Source organism: Haliotis cracherodii, unplaced genomic scaffold (genome assembly GCF_022045235.1).
Source record: "Haliotis cracherodii isolate W230 unplaced genomic scaffold, xgHalCrac1.p SCAF_4, whole genome shotgun sequence".
NCBI lineage: Eukaryota > Metazoa > Mollusca > Gastropoda > Lepetellida > Haliotidae > Haliotis > Haliotis cracherodii.
Genome location: NW_027266297.1, coordinates 55,281,521 through 55,304,981, shown reverse-complemented (window position 1 = coordinate 55,304,981; position 23,461 = coordinate 55,281,521). Strand labels below are relative to the sequence as shown.

Here is a 23,461-nt window from a genome sequence, read left to right as displayed (position 1 = left end):
GATGCATCCAAACCAATAGAATTTTTTTTTTTTAAAAATCTTTGCTTGAATGTGAATTATTCTTGGTGACTATAAATAATCAACACCACAGAAGGGCATTCAGTAAGTTTCTAAGTGGCTTAAATTCACCCCGAATATAGAGGTAAAATACAATTGAAATGTTAAATCATCATGTCAAGCGATTATTTTATAAAAAATGTCACATTTTTAGTGATCAAGTTTGTTATCCCTTGTTTGTGGGCTTGAAGAGACACGATGTAGTTTGTTACTGTGAATAATATGATGTTGACCAATAGTAAGATCCTTGCAAGTCGTGTAGACACTAATAAACAAAATACATGTCAGTCTGGCTTCGCTCTTTATTTTACATCCTTTGTTACATCCGGTTTATCGTGCTCCCTATAGGTGTTGCTTCGCGCAGCAAAACGAGAATAGCGCCGAACATAAGTCAAACTAGTCGTGATTATAGTCCATAATAAGCACATTACGAATCCGCAAAGAAACAAGCGATCCATTTTCCACTACTTTCAAAGTGTTGTTTCCCTTTTCAGTCTTGCGTGAAACTGTGATATTGTACTTGAGGGACATGTGTGGAGCTGTGACATTGTAGTCAAGGACACATGTGAAACGGTGACATTGCAGTTAAGGGACACGTGAAACTGTTACATTGGTGTTAAGGACGTGTGGGGCTGTAGCATTGTAGTTAAGAACATGTGTGAAGCTGTCACATTATTGTTAAGGACATGTGTGAAGCTGTCACATTCTTGTTAAGGACATTTGTGAAGCTGAGACGTTGTTGTTAAAGACATCTGTGAAACTTTGACATTATAGTTAAGGACATGTGTGAAGCTGTGACATTATCTTTAAGGACATGTGAAACGCTGTCACATTGCCGTTAAGGACATTGTGAAGCTGTGACATTGTTGTTTAGGATATGCTTTGGATGTGACATTATAGCTAAAGACACGTGTGGATCTGTGACATTGTAGTTCAGGGACATGTGTTAAACTGTGACATTGCCGTTAAGGACATGTGTGGAGCTGTGATATTGTCGTTAAGGACATATATGAAACTGTGACATTGTAGTTCAGGGACATATGTGGAGCTGTGATATTGTCGTTAAGGATATGTGTGAAGCTGTGATATTGTCGTTAAGGAAATGTGTGAAACTGTGATATTGTCGTTAAGGACATGTGTGAAACTGTGATATTGTCGTTAAGGACATGTGGGAAACTGTGATATTGTCATTAAGGATATGTGTGGAGCTGTGATATTGTCGTTAAGGACATATGTTAAACTGTGACATTCTAGTTCAGGGACATGTGTGAAGCTGCGATATTGTCATTAAGGACATATGTGAAACTGTGACATTGTAGTTCAGGGACATGTGTGTATCTGCGATATTGTCATTAAGGACATGTGTGAAACTGTGACATTGCCGTTAAGGACATGTGTGGAGCTGTGATATTGTCGTTAAGGACATATATGAAACTGTGACATTGTAGTTCAGGGACATGTGTGTAGCTGCGATATTGTCATTAAGGACATATGTGAAACTGTGACATTGTAGTTCAGGGACATGTATGAAGCTGTGATATTGTCGTTAAGGATATGTGTGAAACTGTGATATTGTCGTAAAGGACATATATGAAACTGTGATATTGTAGTTCAGGGACATGCGTGAAACTGTGATATTGTCGTTAAGGACATGTGTGAAACTGTGATGATGTCGTTAAGGAAATGTGTGAAGCTGTGATATTGTCGTTAAGGACATGTGTGAAGGTGTGATATTGTCGTTAAGGACATATGTGAAACTGTGACATTGTAGTTCAGGGACATGTGTGAAACTGGGACATTGTAGTTCAGGGACATGTGTGGAGCTGTGATATTGTCGTTAAGGACATGTGTGAAACTGTGCCATTATCGTTAAGAACATGTGTGAAGTTGTCATATTCTAGTTAAGGGCATGTGTGGTGCTGTGACATTGTCGTTAAGGCTATGAGTAAGAGTGAGACAAAGGCCCTGTGTGCAACTGAGACATTGTCGTTAAGGCCATGTGTGAGAGTGAGACAAAGGCCATTTGTGCATCTGAGAGTAAGGTCATATGTGAGAGTGACACAAAGGTCATGTGCGAGACTGAGTCATTTTCTTTAAGGCTATGTGTGAGAGTGAGACATTTTCTTTAAGGCCATGCGTGAGAGTGAGTTAAAGGTCAAGTGCGAGACGGAGACATTTTCTTTAAGGCCATGTGTTAGAGTGAGACAAAGGTCAAATGCCTGACTAAGACATTTTCTTTAAGGCCATGTGTTAGAGTGCGACAAAGGTCATGTGATAGCTTGAGACATTATCGTTAAGGCCTTGTGTGAGAGTTAGACAAAGGCCATGTGTGCAACTGAGACAAAGGTCATGTGCCTGACTGAGACATTGTAGTTAAGGATACGTGTAAAACTGAAAGATTTTCGATAAGCAAAAAACTGAAACACTGTCGTTAAGGACAATTGTTAAGCTGTGATATTGTTGAGAAAGCCATGGATGAGACTGAGACATTGTCATAATGGTCATGTGTGAAGCTGCAAAATTTCTCGATTTAATCAGGGTATTCAGAAACTGCACAACTAATATAGACATTGAACTAAGTTGTGTTTGAGGGACTTGAACAAATTTTAATTGGACGAGCACGTTCATGATGTGCTCCATGCTTGACATAACAGACGACTATGCTTGCCACAAGGGTTGACTAACTAGAACGGGTGATCAGGCTCTCTGACTGGAATGATGCATGTCATCGATCCCAATTGCGATTATTTACAGACCGCCGTCATATAGCTGGAATATTGCTGAGCGCGGCGTTAAACAACCAACCAACCAACCATTGCGTAGATCTATTATATCATTCGTTACATCATTCGTTTTTGATTCAGTTTACAAACCATTATTTGTTTATGGTTCTTATTACCTATGTCCTCTACAAATGCAGAGATTCTGCTGTTTACAAACAAAGAGAAACACTAAAGACATTGTTTTATGCTTTATTTAAGTAAGTAAAAAGTAGCAGAAAGGTTTTTAAAAACTACATCAACAGATGACTTATTTGGTTTTCATTTGAATCATGACATTTATCTTTAATAGCTAAAAAGACAACAATCAACAATATTTAAAATATACAATGCATAGTATGGCGTATTCTTTTCTCAGACTTTTGCTTTAACGTTTTGTAACCTTTAGGATTAGGATGAACTGAAAGTGCTTAAATATCAATTGGATTATGACTTAATTATTTAGGAAATAGACCTGATGGCATCATTTTGGGGCGTTTTGCGATGTCCCTCTGCACAGGTAACCAAGATAAAACCATGGATTATACGGGTTTTTCTTTCCAGAAAATAACTGGATTTGAACCCGAGGCTTGACTTTAGACGACGGGAGATACATTGAGTATATCACTTGCTGATCTGTGTTCATTAAACGTTGTTTTAACAACATCTTGACTGTATTCATGTAGTCTTCGGTATACTTGTTCAACACTTCAGGAGTTCCCAGAAACATGGCCCCGCCCACCCATACACTGTTCCCTTTGATTACGCTTTCTATTGTAGCTTTATCGTTAAAACCGACTCTGCTTTTGTCCCATTCGTGTGGTATTTGAAGCTTGAACACTGAGTTATCATCAGCAAGATTACGAAAGAGTCCAACATCCAACCAACAGAAATATTTCGTAGGAAACAATTCCTCCATTAAGACTTTGTTAACTAACTCAAACTTTGCATGCATCGCACATGAGTAGTTCTCGTTAACTGTGTTCGGATGATGATGTGGATAGTTAGGCTGAGTGTAAATACTTCGAATTTCCCCAGCCAAAGAGAACGACCACAGATTGGCCCTGTCTATAAGGAATACCTTTGTCATGTTGCTAGGGAACTTACGTCTGAGGTTATTAAGTAAATTAAAGGTATCTCTAGAATCGGTATATGCGACAAGGTTGTTCCTGATTCTGCCAAACACATTCATCCAGTGCATATAACGGCTTGATGTGTACGTGTTGGATGTGCTTCCTTTGGCGAATGAGCCAATGTTAAAATATGCTGTAACGACTGTGATTTCAGGTTTCAGAAGGGATGGGTCGTCGATGCTCTGTGACAGGATCTGAAAGAAAGTTACTCGGTATAGAAAATACTCAATAAACAGAAAGGTTTTCATGAACACTTGTGAGTTGACTGTATCTGAACATATATGAATAGTTTAAACTTCAAGAAATATATTGTTAGGAAACCATAGTAATCAAATGGGAAGTATAAATATAGAAATAAATACTATCTGAAGACATGGTAACACATGAGTGTACCTACTCACTTTGTTGGTGTCGTTGTCTATGTTGAAGGTCACTTGCATCCCAGATGGGAGAATTTGTATTCTTGACAAAGCCTTGATATAAAACATTATAAAACAATGACCAATAATCATAATGTGTTTTTTGTACGTTGCACTTACTATTGAGCTCAGGGACTCCGATTGATTTAACCAAGCTGTCGCTGAAGAAGCGTGATCTACAACACATTAACTGTAGGAACTAAACTGAACTAAACAGCTGCACAAATACATTGTAGGTATAACAATAATCAGTAAATTATGGCAGTTAGAATTCTTAAGTTTCTGTAGGGTTAAGGATTCTATGGATAGTGTGGTTGGTACTAAAAGTGGCATTTGGCAACAAATGGACCGCCATACATTATTAAAATACAAGAGAATGGAGCATACAAAACGCATGTTGATTGATAATGACGAGACATGCCAGGATATTTACACTGTACACTGTCTCACATAAAGTAATTGATAATTTCCTTATCGTAGTTACATACATAATCTCGTCGACTAGAGAAGATATCCTCGCAATGCCTCAGAATTTCGTTGCTTTAGTGAGCAGTTCTAACATTTGCTTTAGTTTGGGTTGAGTTGTGGTGATTGGGTGGTTTTAGTGACAGATTGGGGGTCAGGCAAGTTTTCCATACAGTAAAATAAACTTAACAGGTGATTGACAAAAGGGATGACTTCAGCTTTGTAATAGGCAATTTTCACTTTATGTCGAGCATTATTCTAGCAGCTCCAGCCTTTGGTGTCTACATTTCACAAAATCTGAAATACCACCAAGCATGCTCTTTCTACCAAGTTGTTTGATTCAAGGCCTCAGTAAAATTTTCAAAACGTTGTATTGTGACCTGCTGTCATCATTATTTGAAACTGAACCACACACATATGTGCATGATGTAGCCAGAATCATACTCTCGACGTATTTCTTATGAATATGGAAAGGACTTTGTCACTTTTATTTACAGTTAAATGACAATAAAAAGGAACTACATCAGTTAGTGAATGAGTTGCGTTTAACGCCGCTCTGAACAGTATTCATACTGTTTTATCACGGCTTGTCAGCTTGATGTTTGAGAAACAATGTGAGGAAGGTCTAAGGCTTTTACTGCTTTAGTGAAATCCAAGAGCATGGGTTTGGTGCTGATGAACTCAGAAACACAACCGTCGCGAACCGAGATTCGAACCCACAATCATAGGTTTCTGACGTGCCCAATGGACGCCTTAGATGACAAGGCCACTCGTGCCCTCTATTAAAAGTCGCTCCACAATATACTGTGGAATATACATAACACGCTGATAACTATATAGTAAGTTGATTTGTATGGCCATGTTTTTTTTCTGAAAACGTCAACATTCTTCGTCTTATCCTTTAGTGTTAATGTGGACGGTCAGGTCCACCGGCCCTCTAAATTGACAATGGACCTTTGTTATAATCTTCACCTTAACAAACAAACAAACACGCACGCACGCACGCACGCACGCACGCACGTACGCACATGGTATTATTGCCAGGCATTTGCGTCAACCGAACCGTCACAGTTCAAAAACATGCCAAGATTTACAGAAGTGCAAAGAAACAACGTTTTAGGTCGCCGAGTGATGTATCGATCACGATGCTTACATCGAGGAGATCTATCAGAAAGAAAGCATCCGGCTGGACAAGGACAGCATCAAGAAGAACCCAGGACTCCGCACTCATTCCAAGCTTTTTCTTAATTCGCTCTGGGGCAAGTTCGGACAGCGCTTAGACTGCAGTCGGTCTGTCTATATGAACGAACCTGCCCAGCACTTTGCCCTGTTGAGAGATGAACGAAATCCCATTGATGATATCACCGTCATCAACGAACATATGGTGACCTAAACAAGCAAGGAAGAATTCCAAACAACTCATCCTCATTTCAATCCCGCCAGGGCTGCTTGGGTCACTGCAAAAGCACGTCTCAAGCTGTACGAGGCCCTCAGCATGTTGGGTCGCAGGGCCTTGTACTTCAACATGGACAGCATCATTTACATTCATCGACCCAATGAAAGGAATCCAAAGCTGGGGAATTCGTTGGGTAATTTTACAGACGAACTGAACGGAAACATCATCAAGACGTTTGTGTCAGGAGGTCCCAAAAACTATGCCTATGAGTTAATGAAGCCAAGACCCGGTTGAACGCGCAGCACTCTCTTCATCCGTGTGTTTGCAGGGCGTCTCTGACCGGGTATCTGCACAGGTGTGGCACAAAGGAATGAACAGTTTTCCACCCGATCTGTAGGGCAGTAGCGGTGTCTCGAGGGTAGGACACGACTTTAGATAAGACCTTTCAGATCAAACAACTTCTCCACAGGGGGTTGATGGAGAATGGTCGGGGGTCCCGCGGAAAACTCTCCGGTCTTGCAAATGTAGGGATAAAGCGAACAGATATCGATATACTTGATGGTTTCACCTACTTAGTCCTCGTAGCATATCGGGTGGCTTGGTTCGTCCTCCATAGAAGGCGTCGCAAGGGTTTAGCGGGGGAGGTAGGTTGGTACAGTGGGGTCCCTGCAAGACCATCGGGATCTGCTATGTGTACTAAGGTCTCAACCATGGTGGCATCGATGGCAAGGTCTTGGTTGGACTGTTGGACTTTTTCCACGGCATGCAAGATATCTTGCCCATGGAGATCTTCAAAGCGATGAAATGGAATCTGTATGGGGGTGTTCAAAGCGAGGTGTTGGATACCTAGACCAATACGACCCCCCTTCTGGCCTGACATCTGTTGATAGAAGTCCTCGATCACCATGTCAAATAAAGATGGTAGTTCTAGGGGAAAGCGGTCCAAGTAGTCAGGGTTCAATATTCCCATGACCATGACTCAACGTCAACACTTGCAACAGCATGGCAAAGTCTTGAATAAGCTCATGAAAAAACAAGTCCCTCTGAGCAAGAAACGAAAACTTCTTCAATGTGAAGGAAGATTATTAGGAGGACTCATTCCTCTTATTGGTTCTGCCCTAGCCTCTCTTTTTTGGAGGAAGGTCATAAAGGGGTGACACAAGGAAGGTCGGGATCAGTGTTTGGTGTGTCACCATGAAGTTGGCACACAAGATGGTGTTGGTGCCTGAAGACCATGGCAAAGTCTACAGGCCACAAAACAACGTCAACGGCAGACCTTTCACACGCCTCTCTTTGAAAAGAAACATCTCCAAAATTTGGAAGAGATAACACGTTGATGCAGACGTCACAGCAGCCTTTTCACCTGCGGGAACAAGAATACAACCAACTGTTGCAACGCATGCTAGAGTTGCAGCGCCAACAGCACCGCACCTCCACCACCACTACCGCCACCACAAGCACCACCAGAACAAGCATCACAATCACCACCACCAACAGCGCCAGCACTACCGCCATCAACGATGGACACTCCAGGTAGACCTGCCCCTCATCCTCAACAGGTGATCGACGAAGTGGTCAGAAGAAGAAGAAGAAGAAGAAGAAGAAGAAGAAGAAGAAGAAGAAAAAGAAAAAGAGGTGATGCCAACCCCTTGGGTGATGACCCCACCTCCTTCGGATACCAAAAAGGACAGATTCATCAACAGGCGAGGTTCATGGATACCCTTTAGCACCACATAAGAAAACCCATCTCTCTCTCCTCTCTATTAAAAGACCAACCATGTACCGAGAGGCATCAGTCTGATGAGAGAAAATGACGCGACAGGCCAAGACGCGACGACTTACTCCCCTTTGGATGGCCTGATTGGAAAAAATCTTCTTTTATCCTGAACATCCTGCAAGTTTTGGCGGCTGGCGATCTTTTTGGAAAGCAACACGACTCCACGCTCAAGATGCAAGAACCAGTAAAAGCAAGAAGAAAACCATTCCATCGCAAATTCAAATCAAGCATTGGTTGCAAACCCAAAGTACATATACCTTGCACAAACCAGCCAGATGCTCCTTTCCAAGAGCCCGCTATCCTGTGGGAGCCGTCAATGAATTGTGGCAAGCAGACTTGAGTGACATGATTGCCTTTCAAGACGACAACCAAGGATTCAAATATCTGCTGTGCATAATCAATGTGTTTTCAAAGATGGCATTGGTGCATCCCCTGAAGGCCAACAACAGTTCTGCTTGGTTTTCAAACCTTGCTGCTGCAACAAGCCAAAGGACGACTACCTGCTCAATTGCAAACAGACAAAGGTAGAGAATTTGTCAACCGCCCTTTCGAGGCTCTCATGACGAAGCACAGCATTCATTTTTACTCCAGTCAAAATCCTGACTCGAAAGCATCCATAGTGAAACGGTTTCAATGAACGGTTTCAATGTGGTGATACTTTACTCAGCATGGGACCCGACACTATTTGAAAGTCGCTAACACTGCCCCTAACACAGAAGCAACATGTTGGGACACGTGTGGCACACCAGATTGATCGAGTACAGTTCGTTCAGCGTGAGAGTGGCATCAAAGTATACAAAGGATGGTATCATCAATGTGGCAGTGGCCTCGGAAGTATCTTGAAGATGGCATTGCCTTTCCTTAAATCTAGTGGAACATCTGTGCTCAAGATGTGTAAAAAGATCCTACCCGGGTTGGTGAGTGATGTGGCTGGCAAACGTAAATTGTCAGAGAGTCTGAAACATCGTGGAAACATCAGCCCTGATGGATGTCTTGGAGGAACGTGAGGAGCCGAGACCCCCTAAAAGATGTAAAGCCGTTATCGCCCCTCTCCAGAAAATGAGTGTGTGAGTGAGTTTGGTTTTTACGCCGCTTTTAGCAATATTCCAGCAATATCACGGCGGGGGACACCAGAAATGGGCTTCACACATTGCACCCATGTCACCAATCAAACCCGCGTCTTCGGCGTGACGAGCGAGCGCTTAAACCACTAGGCTACCCGACCGCCCCCTTTCCAGAAAAAGCATAAAAGGAAAAGAAGAATGGTTTAAAGGTCAGTCCTCATCAGACTTTCAACCTGACCAGCTGGATCTCTTTACATTGATTTGAAACAGCGCTACCTGAGAGTATATCTACGTGTGATGAAAGAAGATGGCACAGATACCACAGTGGCGAATAACCGCGTATCGACAGTCAACAACTTGATGCATTCTTTGTTTCGCATAGTGCGGCTGCACGTGGGACACAATCAGTTGGAGATCACACCATCCATGCGCACTTACTCTTACAGAGCCTACTTGGAAACCCTTATGAATATCGCGTGCGTGGATGGACTTTTAATCAAATGTTAGATACGTTGGACTGGAAGAACACCGTCAAGAAAGATTAGAATGGTTTCATACCAAAGTGTTTACCTCCGTTCCTGTGGATGAGATGCCTGCCTTTCGACTGAGTGCCCAGACATCAAAAGAACCAACCGTTCTGCCCTTATTGACCTGACACTTGTTCACTGCGTTTTACATATGTTCACACCCTGGTTGCAAAAAGTCCTTGTTCACGGCGTTTTAGGACTATACATACATTCACAACTTAGTTGGAAAAAAAAGAAAAAAAGTTTCCTGTTCAAATAAATCACAGGACGCCCTCTCATCCTGTGATTTTGTTTTGTTGGTTCATGTGAGTAGGGATTAAAAAAAAGTTGAAAAATATAAGTGTTGTGTTGTCTTAAGGATAGGGAATCGACATGCACACCCAAGGAAAAAAACAGGATCGAAATATGACCCATCAGACGCTTGGGTTTTTGACCAATCAGAGGGCGCGCTCGCCCTGTTCTGGCCTCTGATTGGTCGAACCGGGGTTGTGCTTTCTCTCCCATGGTAAAATCCATTTCCTATGGAAAAGAAACACAAGGGTCAGGTCGGTTTGGAAAACCAGGGCTCAGGCCGGGCTGCGGAACGGACCAATCAGTGCACCATGTGATGGACCAATCAGCGCGCTGCGTGTTGGACCAATCAGCGTGCAGTGATGTTCGATCCGGTCCCTCTCCTCTGTTCATTTTAACATCTCAGCGCAGCGTTGACATATTTGCGGATTTTATATTTTTGTAATTGTAATCTCATGACGCCGTGTTGATGCAACGCATCAAAAGTTTTGTGTCTGCGTCTTAATGTATGCATTTTGGACAAATAATAATATGAACATTGTTACGATTGTCTTGACATAAAATTATACACCTGAAAATTAATATTACAAAACATGCACTTGCATGAATAAATTGTTCCTTTGAAAATAAATAATAGACAATGATTATGTAATGAGTCTTCAATGGTCAGTAAGCGTGTTAACACAATATCTCCCGTTGATTGTACACGCTCATATACGTCATGGGGCTATTATGGATAGTGGGTATTTACGGATACGATTACTGGCGTCTGTAAATAAAAAACAGTCGTCTAATATTTCCACCGACTCGACCTGGACACAAGGCGAACTTCCAATATATACAAAATATACAATTTTGTATATATGGTATATTCAAAAATATACAATTTTGTATATTTGGTATTTCCAAAAATATACTATTTTGTACATATGGATTGATTTTATCTCTGCTTCATTCAGTTTCTTTCACTGCAGAAATTTGTGCTCACAATATGTGGTTGCTATTGAAAATATTACTAAGAATACCGGACAGTATTATTGTATGTGACAAGAGTATACTATTAGCATTATGACAACTCTATATTGTTATGAAATAATTTGTATTTATTTATGTTCACAGCATTTTACGTAATAAAGAAATAGAACACTTGAGCAGACAGTTATATCAATAATATATATAATAAGTGCGCCATCTGTTTACAAATAAAAAGATCTATACATACAAGTCGTTCAGAATAGTTTCAAACAATGACGGTAAAATAAATATATCATGAATATCGGCAAATATGAATATATACAATTTAATATATATGTTTCTGTTATGTCATGGTATGGTGATTCTAAATCTAAAATGTTGCTTGATATTGTTTTGACAAACAGTTGTATGCACTGTCCAATGTGATACTCCTTCGTAAGTATATAAAAAAAGATGTTCGTTTAGTCAATTGACATATGTTCACTTTAAACAAGGATTAGTGTGACAGGATAACTAAGCTTGTCATCTGGTATAATGCACTTCCTCGATTAGCATAATTAGAACAGAGTTTGTAATTAGTTATATGCGGACTCCAGTTAGCTAAGGCAGCCAGCATCAGTGGAGAGTGTGAGCAGCTGGAGAAGAGGCGAGCAACTCAATGTGATTTATGAATTTGTGGAGTTTTAATAAATCAACGAACGCCTGTCACAAAAATGTAGTTGAACATAGAACACACAGAATCTCAGATTTTTCTATCGTACATTTTAGGGTGAACGTGAACGAAGGATAATTTATGCATTATTTGTAAGATATATTATCAATTATCTAAATAAAGTGTTATTCGTGCATATTGCAGAGTACGAAATCCGTTTCTCATGAAGTATGAAACTGAATTTGACAAGCATGTACACAATGTTGTAATTCTACTATATACCTGCTTCAACAAAAAAATTTCTGGTGGCGGACATTTGATGAATTCTACCTTTAATCAACAAACGTACTTCTCGTTTCGAGTGAGTGAGTGACTATGGTTTTACGCCGCTTTTAGCAATATTCCAGCAATATCACGGCGTGAGACACCAGAAATGGGCTTCAAACATTGTACTCATGTAGGGGAATCGAACCCGGGCCTTTGACGTGACGAGCGAACGCTTTAACCACAAGGAAACCCCACTGCCCCAATTTATTTAAGAACATGTACATTACTGAATAATGAATCTCAGAATCTCAGATTTTTCTATCGTACATTTTAGGGTGAACGTGAACGAAGCCGTGCAGGGTGCCTTACATCGATTTTACTTCAGAACACACAGTGAGCTCAGGTAAGTTTATAAATGATGATATTTTCATTCATTCGTGCAATAGATGCACTCTGACTCTGTATGTATTCGCAATAGAACATTTGGAAGAAAAAAAAAATGACTTACAAGTCTAGTACACAACAAAGCCATTAAGTGAATATCAAATATATTGATTCACAATGCGACATCTTATCCAAAATTTGTTTAATGCAACAGGTTTAAAGCATTCAGAATTGTACAATCATTATTATAAAACACAGCATGTTTATATATGTATGTCGCTACCTCTCTCATTTAAATACATAAATGTATAAAAATGTTTTAATATAATTAAATATTACTATTAGTTTTACATTATAAGTAACATTATGGACCCTAGCATGTCGAGCCAAGAAACAATTGTATATATTATTCACCTTGGAATGTCTGTTTACTGTGTTTGCGGCGGGTCCAGGCAATTCCTTATGTGGACAATTTCAACTACTACTGCGTAAAATATTAATGCCGATTCGGAGAAAATTACCAAATGGATGAAAGCAAGTAAAGTATAATCCAAAGAAAACAGAACCTATTCAATTTCACGTTAAAGTCAATCTAAATGCAATACTTAACCGTAAAATGAAAAGATTTTTTATCAATGACTTTTCAGTCAGATTGTTAATAGCATTCTGATATTATCGATTAGTTAAAAAGGTAAGCCTTGTGATAAGTTGCCTTAGAAGTCTTAAAATACCTTTCTGGTGTCGTGAACCATACTCACTCACTCAGATAAATACTTCCTTTCACATAAATCATTAGATGTTATGTACAAGTTTATTGCCCATATCTTTGCTCCCATATTTGGGATAATTGTACCAAAAAACAAGAACCAATCCGAGAAAGTTTAAACTGCATTACGAACTTTTTGTGGGGGGACAAGAGGTACAAGCCATGAGGAACTTTATTGAGAAACTAACATAATTAATTCATATTTTAAGCTACGTATTAAGTATTAAATAGTTAAATAGCTTTTCTTAATAATTGAACACCAGTCCATCAACCGCACTCGTTTTTAATCTATTTTGATGTATATATGTGTTTGTTTCTGGAGCAGTTTTTATCAATCTCGATTCATTTACTGAAAAAATATATGTTAAAAGCATGTACAATTTCCCATTCTTAGTAGGACATCTCACAAAATCCCACTTTTTTGTTGTTGTAAGAATTAATAAGAGGAGGTTTGGAGGGGGACTTTTGGGATATGAGAAATGAATACAGACTGCCATGTTGTCGGTGTGTAGATCTTAACAATCACCGTGTGTGACCATGTAGACAGGATATCATTAACCTAAACATAACACATAACCGAAATACAACAATAGTGTATGCAGAAAATGTTAATCGTCTGTTACTTGTTTGCGAGATAACACGACGCGAAAAAGTGAAAAACACGTGCACCACGGACAACTGCAAATGCACGTGTGGGTAAGGGTATAAAACGATGGTAACGGCAAGTCAGACATCCACAGTGATAAAAACACAAAAGAAATGCCACGACTCACAGTCGAACAACGTGAGCGAGCCTTGGGTATGGTACAGATGGGAGCCACCCACGCCCATATTGCACGAACCTTCGGTGGCTCCAGTGTTGCCGTTACCAATTTGATGCAACGTTACAGACAGACAGGGCCGACCGCTGACAGGACAAGAACAGACAGACCCAGGGTGACCACGCCCCATGATGACCGGTACTTGCGTACCTTGCACCTCCGAAATCGCTTCCTGACAGTGACGTTGTCGGCGACAAATGCCTTAGGTCACAGGGTTAGTCGACAGACAGTGGCCAGGAGACTCAGGGCTCATGGAATCAGGGCCTATAGACCATACAGAGGACAGCTACTGACAGCGCAACATCGTTGTCTGCGATTAAGATAGGCCCGGACTGTACGACGTTGGCAACGCGACTGGCAGGGGTTGTCTTCACTGACGAAAGTCGATTCTGTATGTTTAGGGCTGATGGAAGACATCGTGTTTACCGCCGAAGGGGTGAACGACCGCGGCGTGTTGCGTGCAGGAGGTCGTACCATATGGTGAAGGGAGTCTCATGGTGTGGGGAGGGATCTGTGGGCAGGAGAGGACACCGCTGGTCATCGTTGACGGAAACTTGACAGCTCAGCGGTACATGGATAACATTCTTCGTCCAGTTGTCTTACCATTTCTCCAACAGCAGCCACGTGGTGTCATTTATCAGCATGACAACGCTAGAGCCCATACAGCCAGAATTGTCACTAACTTCCTCGAAGCCAACAACGTCAACGCCCTGCCGTGGCCTGCACGCTCGCCCGACATGTCCCCCATAGAACACCTCTGGGGCTTGATGGATCGTAGTGTTCGACAACGACCATACTCTCCAGCCAACCGACAAGAACTGATCTTGGCCCTCCAAGAAGAATGGCGTCAAATCCCATGTGACCTCATCAGACGACTGACTTTTTCTGTGCGTCGAAGAGTTTTTGCGTGTATTGAGGCATTTTGTGGTCACACACGCTACTAATGACTTGTTATTGAACGTGAGCGATTGTCTATGTACTCTGCCTATTGTCCATGATTCTGAAAGCTCGAGTTTTGTACCACACCCAACTTTGAGGGGCTCTGACGTTATTCTTGGTCGCGGTATGTTACTTTCAGTGTTGATTATGTTGATATATTGATCTTCTCAATACACTTTACTTCATGCATGTATGTTTTGTTGTTTTTGAGCAAGAGTGATTTCAAACTATGGTTAAGTTTCTTTTGGACGTCAGTTTATTTTAATCATACACAATATATCTCATTTAATATCTTGAAGCTGCCAATGAAAGCATGAACTCAATTACTGTGCAAATATAAGAGTTCATTTTGTATAAGCATCAGTTTGAAGTTATCATTTTTTAACTTCAAAAAGTACGATGTGCCCACTGATACCGTCATTATGTTGACGGTCTGATTGTTAACAACCATGAGTTGCAATATGTTATATGATTGCTTTGTATAACATCGGGTCATGGATGCTGTTCACTTTCATTGGCACTGGATTCTTCTTTGCGCAATAACCAGAGTATCTCACTGACTGATTATTCGTTTTAAATCTAAGCAGGTTTTGTGCCTTGTGGAATTGTAGATGAAGTAACAAACACAAAAAAACAATTCGCATTTACATAAGTAAACAAAATATCAATTAAATCTGAATACGTCATTGTGTCAATTTCTTGTCCTAAAAAGTACAGGTATTAGTATTCATATTCCACTTGTTAATAATTTGTATTTGTAACATTGTTTTCATTTTCTTGCATCGGTTGTACAATACATTTACAGTCGTAGTCTGTTGACTTTGCAAAAGATATAAGGCTGAGCCCCCAGACATTTTTTTAAACATTGCATATTTAGCAATTTCGTGCCGTTTGGACAATATTCATACCAACAAATGTAATAAGTCAGTGGCAAAAGTAAATAAGTCAAATAAACAAAGATGGCGTATGCAGTAACATTTCAAAGTTAAATCAGTACCTTAAAAAAATTGGGAATAGCTTCAGTGCTACAAACGTGCAATGTCTGACTCTTTTCCCATGTTGAAGCATATTGAGAAAAACTTACCTTGTACTTACTTACCTTTTGTAAAACATAAGACATTAATTGCAACATATATCCCCGTGTTATGAGTTTTCGAATGCTGAATAAACATTCATGGTGTTTTCATATGAACAACTGTAAAACATCTCATTGACTTATAAAAGACAATGTTATCATAAAAACAAGCCATCATCGGAATACTTCTGTGTGATGCCACACTCCTCGTTATAGTGCAAGCATTCGTGATAGAAAAAGTATGATGTCCGAAAACTTAAGATCAGACAATAACAGTATTGTGTTATGAATAATAATAAAGGCATGGTTGATGCTGAAAGCTCTGATCGAAAACAGGACAATCCGCGACTGTTGTCCGGAAACACGATATTTTTTGGAGTATTTTCTTTTAAATCTTTGATTATATTTTTACTCGGAAGATGATTTTTCCAAGGACTACTGTTTTAAAAACCGCGATTTCCGCGTTTCCACGGATATTTCACATCAGATCAATGTATACCGTCCTATTAAACCGTACAAACCAAATTCAACACTTTTAAGTAGTAATGATTAGCTTTCATCCTCTGTGCAATCTGTTATCTGCTATGCGCACGAGAGCATGTTACAAATCACATCGCGGCATCCCTACAAACAAATCCAAGCTCAGCACAAATCGATTTCAACACTTTCAGGTGATCACCCCCGACTGCTAATCCGCTCTGTATATTTGACAATAAAGTCTACCCACATAGCAAGCACCGCGCCAGGAAAAGTACCAGACGCCTCAATCCCTTACCCGTCAATATCATTGCAAGGAGAGTAAGAACTCCCGCTAACAGTGAGGAGTACTAATTAAACATCCCAATAATGTTACACGCCACTATATCAGTTTTATTTGTAACTAGCTAATTATATTGATCGGCATTTTGCAAATACAAAACAATTACAGCACAATACCCAGCAGTTATCCCCACATCAACATTTACAAAGAAACACAGTGCTCAACTTAAAATACTTCATTTTGCACATGTACAATGATTATACACGAATACATTACAATTATCTTCTTAACAAATATATAAAAAACCCAACAATTTTGGATACATCATATATACAAAATTGTACATTTTTGTATATGTCATAAATACAAACTTGTATATTTTGTATATCTCATCATTCCAAACTTGTATATGTTTTGGATATACCATCTTTCCAAAGCATATACAAGCTTGTATATGTGGATTCTTTTTGCAGTGGGAATCCTCATCCACGGAAGCAAAAGCTTATCAAAGGATAATTTATGCATTATTTGTAAGATATATTATCAATTATCTAAATAAAGTGTTATTCGTGCATATTGCAGAGTACGAAATCCGTTTCTCATGAAGTATGAAACTGAATTTGACAAGCATGTACACAATGTTGTAATTCTACTATATACCTGCTTCAACAAAAAATTTCCTGGTGGCGGACATTTGATGAATTCTACCTTTAATCAACAAACGTACTTCTCGTTTCGAGTGAGTGAATGACTATGGTTTTAGGCCGCTTTTAGCAATATTCCAGCAATATCACGGCGTGAGACACCAGAAATGGGCTTCAAACATTGTACTCATGTAGGGGAATCGAACCCGGGCCTTTGACGTGACGAGCGAACGCTTTAACCACAAGGAAACCCCACTGCCCCAATTCATTTAAGAACATGTACATTACTGAATAATGAATAATACAGTTCCTGAGTTTGCAAGTCAGTGTAATATTCTGTGATAAACATCAGCGTCAGTACAAACCTGTAGCAGGTGTACTATCCAATGATCGACACCAGTACCAACAAATTCTTACAGTATAAATCAATGATTGACAACCAATATCAACAAATACAGTACGTTAAAAATCAAGTGATTACCGCCAGCATCAACAAATATTTACAATGGGAGAAATATCTAGTGATTAACACTAGTATCAACAAATGCTTACAGTAAATGTAATATCCAATGATAAACACCAGTGTCAGCATCAGACCAGCCCTCTTCGTCGAAGCCATTGCTGTAGAAATAATGTGAATTATCATCCTGACAAGGTAATATGCTAAACTTAACAAATATTGACCCTTGAGCAACATATGGTCCTTTGTGAAGCTTCACTATAAACAGTAGAAACAACAAACGCAATATTTGTGTGGAACAGAATATGGGCGCAGTTTATTACAACATTTGTGACGAAACCCTGGGGGGGAGAGGTTTAAGACTAATAATAAATTAATAACTGAGCGCCGATATATCAGATGTGAGCAGCTCAGAGCATAAACAGGAGGGGCTTGTCTCACTGGGGTCGCCACAGATAAGTACCCCCTCCCCCCAACCCGAGCTAGAGAGTCGACAGGCCGCTGACTCCAATCTGGTAAATATGCACAACCCGGCCAGCCGCCGGTAACCACCACTTCTGGCTAGCCGCCAGTAACAAGTCCTTTAGGCCTGCTAGGGTATCGCATAGACAGGTGTGAAAGCACCATACTTTGCTAACCTAACAATTACCTGAATCATGTTCATGTCCCCCAGGGTCCCGCCACCAATCCCATACCCAATGCCACAAATGTAAGTCAAGTAGAACTGTTTAAACAGATACTCTCCAGTACTTCCCGTACTTCTTTTAAGAAAATAGCTAACACCACATCGGAAAGGTGAATGTCATCATTGCGATATAAGTTGGAATCGCTTGCTGTTATATCATGCTTCATTCGACGTCCCCCTTTTTTGCATATTAGATTTGTAACGAAACGGTTTACTCTCTTCCTCTTCCGTTCAATAGCAGCCCCGCTCTGAGCGCCATGATACACCCTTCTAAGTAGGATTTCCGACCACACCAGAAGTGTTTCAGGCATAGACTCTGTGATACAAGAAACCAACCCTTCTATTTTCTTACTTGTCTACACCACTATCCTTCACTAGGTCATTTGATCCAAGATGTAATACAAGTACCATCGGAGGAGGATGTGTCTTGAGTCTGTTCTTGATGCATGGTCTCAAGTCGTCCATCTTCATTCCTCGCTTGCCAACTGTTTTAACAATGGTAAGGTGATAGGAGCTCTTGTATCCGGCTTCTGAGCATCCCTTCTTATTCCTTGTAACAACTTCTTGTTGACAAATTCTCTGTAGGGTCTGATAATGAGGCTAATTTATGATATCTACTGATAGCTGAGATATGTTGATAAGCTGTTGCTGGAAACTTACCCTCTAATGATAGGTTGGCTATGTAATGAGCAATCTGCGAAACTGGATCTAGGTCTAGGTTATTGCTGAAACAATACTGTTGAAATCCATGCAACGCATACCTGTATGCCTTATTGGTGTTTTGAGATACTGACATACTTAATAGCTTGTTAGCTTCGTCTTCCATATCTGCCATAGAGAATCTGGTATTGGGGTTGGCTACGGACAAGTCTGGGGTGCGATAATCCGAAACTGCTGCAACTGAAAGCGGGATAAAGAATCTGCTATGCTGTTGTAGCACCCTGGAATATATTGAGATTTCATGATTATGTTAAGCTTCATACATTTGAGAGTAAAACAAACGGACTAAAACCATTACTCTCGGTTATGACAATGTTAACCTATTCAGTATATGCACTATATACTGCCTGGTTATCAGAATTAAATATCACTTTCTTGTTTGTGAGATGTTCCCCCCCAAATATGAACTGCCACAACTATTGGGAAAAACTCCATGAAAAAAATTAATGTGATGTCTGAGGTGTAACCTTGGAGTCTCCATTCCTTGGGCCATCATCCAGCTGCCCACCTGCCTTTGAAGTACAAACCAAATCCACAATGCTCTCCACCCGCACTATCTGTAAACAACTGTAGAGAGTCACTTGACATCCAGTATTGGTCTGGGAACACTGTAATACCATTGTGACAGCTTAAAAATTCCAGCCATGTATTAATGTCTTCCTTCATCCCTCTAATAAGCCTGATATGATGATATGCTCTCTTTAATTTTCTTGTTGAATCTAGAAATCGTCTTGAAAATGGGCATCCCATGGGGATTGCTCGGCAAATAAAGTTCAACAAACCTATAAGTGACTGCATTTCCCTCAATTTCACTTTATTACGATCTGCAAACCCGTGAAGTAAGTTTTTACATTGATTGATTTTGTCTGTCGGTATTCTCAATTCCATTGTTACTGTATCAATTTCGATTCCAAGGAATGTCAAACAAGTACATGGAAATACTGTCTTCTCACTAGCAATAGGAACTCCCAACTTCTGACATAGCAACAAAAAGGTGACAAGAGCGTCTTGGCAATGATGAGGGTTAGGTGAGCTACCAAAAAGAAAGTCATCCAAAGAGTGAAGTAATGCCCCTTGTTTCAACCTGCATTGAGTAGCCCAGTGTATAAAACTTGCTACTTTTTCAAAAACTGCACAGCTCAATGCGGCATCCAATTGGGAGGCACATATCTACATAATAGTTATTCTGGAAATATATACCTAAGAGATCAAAATCTTGCTTATTGATTGGACATAATCGAAATGCACTTTTAATGTCTGCTTTTGCTAACATTGCCCCTTTGCTAAATTGGTGGACTAAGTCCACTGCTTCGTCAAAATTGTGTAAGAAACTGAGGCATACTCATCAGCAATATAATCATTGACTGGGTATGACAAATGGCGAATTAACCGATATTCTCCTGGTTCTTTCTTTGGGACAAGTCCAATTGGCGACACCCTTAATTTTGGAAGTGGTGGGAAACTAAATGGTCCTGCCATCCTACCTGATGTAATTTCTGCCTCACTACTTCTGGTAGTTCTGTACATGATTTCAAGTTATGGGAATAACATGATTCCCTTGGACCTGTATAATTCAAACTAAAACCAAAACAGCCTTGCCTGAAGTATGGATTGACACTAACACTTGATGATGGGGTTACAAACATAAGCCAGAGTTCATTATTGATGACATACCATGGTTCGTGAGGATTGTGAGCATGGCGAAGTCGAAACTGCTGATCATATGAACGCCAACCATAACCCTTCATCCTTGTAGCTGCCATGCGTACAATATTCATGTATTTGAGCATGTGCTGTGTTTTGCCCCCAAATTTCTCCAGATAAATGCTGACAAATATCAAGAATGCATCTGTCCATTCCTCGATTGTGTTGATTCTGGGATAATTGCGCCTTATAACCCCAATACCCCCGTGTGCATTGAGGCCCATTATCCCTACTGGTTTATTGTCATAGGTCTCCTGTCTGAGCCCTTTAGTTAAGATCCCTAATTCCACATACTCATTTTTCCAAATTTTCTCCTTGATATTTTGAGGTATATTGGAACCTAAGTTATCTTGGGAGAGAACGATAGGCTGAGGAGCAATAAACTGTGAGAAATCATGCACGCCAAGCCCCTGTGACGGACTAATGCCGGTTGCCACAGCAAGCGTACCGCTGTCGCTGCTATCAAGCTCAATAGGCCTATCGCCTACTGGTTGGAATCTATCTGTAGCTGTACTACTATCAGTATTACTAGACCTACCACTTGTAATATTTATGCTGCTGTCAGACCTGCTACACGAATCATCAACTAAGGGGGATAACTCACCTGTAGTTGAGACGAAACTGGCGGGTGCAATCCTTGTCTGCTTGGCCGACGTCGCTACCTCGCTGTCCCCTCGCTGAACAAGTTTCCTCTTTCTTCCAGCCCCTCTTGACTTAACAAACGCCCTGCTTGTCGACCCTAAGGATCTTGAGACATCCTTTTTGCGTGGCATAGCGAGCTGGAAAGCAGTTACTCTTGATAGAATACTTCTTGTGCAGAGCGAGAAAACATTATTGTTGCTGTCTTTAGCGCAACATGAGCGGAAAGGATTAACACGTGACAGCTGCACGTGAATCAGACAGATCTAGAGTAACCTCCCTTTCCCTATAAAATGACAAGCTCCTTCCCAGCGCGTGACACCTTCGTTACACTCTCGGTAACAGAGGGCTCCGGGAACGTACTATCGCTGTGAGGAGCTTGATAAAATGAAACCGGCAGTTGATAATTGAATTTTATTATTATATTGAAGATGTAATAAAATTATTTATTTTCAGTAATATATTGATATTTGCTGAAGTGAGTGGGTGATGTTCTTTGATGCTGCAGTTAACGGCATAATATAGGGCCAGTCAAACCAGTAAAGTCCAAACCAAAGGGTATAATGACAGAGGGACTGACCACCAAATGCAATGTAATGCTTCTTAAGACAAGGGAACTTACTGGGGACAAATACTAACCCTGGTCCCCAAGGGAATTAGTATCATTCTAGGATGGCTGTGTACTCAATTCTAAATTACCTTTACCTGTATATCTCTTACCTTTGATGGATATTCTGAAGAACTTTACTATTGATTTTCTAAATATTGAAGCCAAGGTTAAACGGAGAATGATTTCAATATTATTAGGTGAGTGAGTTGGGGTTAACACCACTTTTAACATTATTCCAGTTATAACACGACGTGTCAGCTTAATGTGGGAGGAAAGCCCGAAGTGATGCAGGTCTCGGACGTTTACCACTTCGGTGAAACCCACGAGCTAGGGTATGGTGCTGACAAATCTAGAAACATAATCGGGGTGAACCGGGATTCGAACCCACAATCATAGGTTTCTGGCGTGACAAAGGGACGCAACTCTGAACAGTGAATCGCGGCGCCTTAGACGACTGTGCCACTCGTGCCCCCCGATTTCAATATTATCTACAAAATACGTCCTTATAGTCACATTTATCATATATGTGCTCCTAGTTTCTATTGGGTACACAAGTGAGTGAACATATGGTATTTACGCCGGTGTAGCTATATTGCAGTAATATCACGTCAGTGGACACCAAAAATAGGATCCACACATTATACCCACGTGGGTAGTGACAAGCACACATTTTAACCACTAGGCTATCCCATCGACCTAGGCGTATATGGCGTGATCCTCTATGTATCACCCCGAACATCCTTCTGAATCGAAATGTACAAAATAGTACAGGGTACGTGAGCGCAGGATGGACAGAGAAGGAATAAATGCAAAGTGTGCACCAACTCTTCCATCTTGAAATGCTAATCATGTTTGACGTTAATTTGCATATTATTACCAGCAACAGTCTCTATTTTTCCATAAACGTTCTTGTACATATCCAGGCTAAGATTAAAAAGATTTGCTGATTAAAACTTACGTGGAACTACATGAAGGTATATGCATCCTGATATTGTCTTTGAAGCATGTCCACTAGTATAGAATAATTTCCTAAATTGAATAAGCCTTTGTCATTTTAATAAAGTGTTCTGTCTAAATTTCCCATTTTGAAATAGTTTAAGTATGGGAGAATGTGTCTTGGTGTGATTTAGTATGGCATTGTGTACCGAAATCTGCAAAGTATTCCGCCATGAAATTATTGCGCTTGGCTAACAATTGCCTTAACTGCATCTGGAAGGTTTTGTGGCAACCTGTTGATGATATTACCAACGATCAAAGCTAATGGTTTCTTTTAACTATATCTACATCAAAACTTGAAGGCATTATTATGGATTGATAAAGCATGCCTGCCATTGCTGACATTTTCTGATAATGATAAAAGTTGGAAACTTACCTTTGAACGATAATCACCTCTACGGAATAGCCTCCTTGTATGAGTGAGTGAGTGAGGTTTTACGCCGCTTTTAGCAATATTCCAGCAATATCACGGCGGG

General features: G+C 40.3%; 1 protein-coding gene across 1 annotated transcript; it reads right to left on the bottom strand.

Moving 5' to 3' along the window:
* Nucleotides 1-3,300: 3,300 nt before the first annotated feature.
* Nucleotides 3,301-17,790, bottom strand: LOC139480581 (uncharacterized). The gene is made up of 4 exons (XM_071263721.1): nt 17,724-17,790; nt 4,489-4,544; nt 4,351-4,422; nt 3,301-4,143 (listed from the first exon to the last, which is right to left on the bottom strand). The coding sequence occupies exons 1-4, from the start codon at nt 17,788-17,790 to the stop codon at nt 3,301-3,303; spliced, it is 1,038 nt and encodes a 345-aa protein (XP_071119822.1).
* Nucleotides 17,791-23,461: the final 5,671 nt, after the last annotated feature.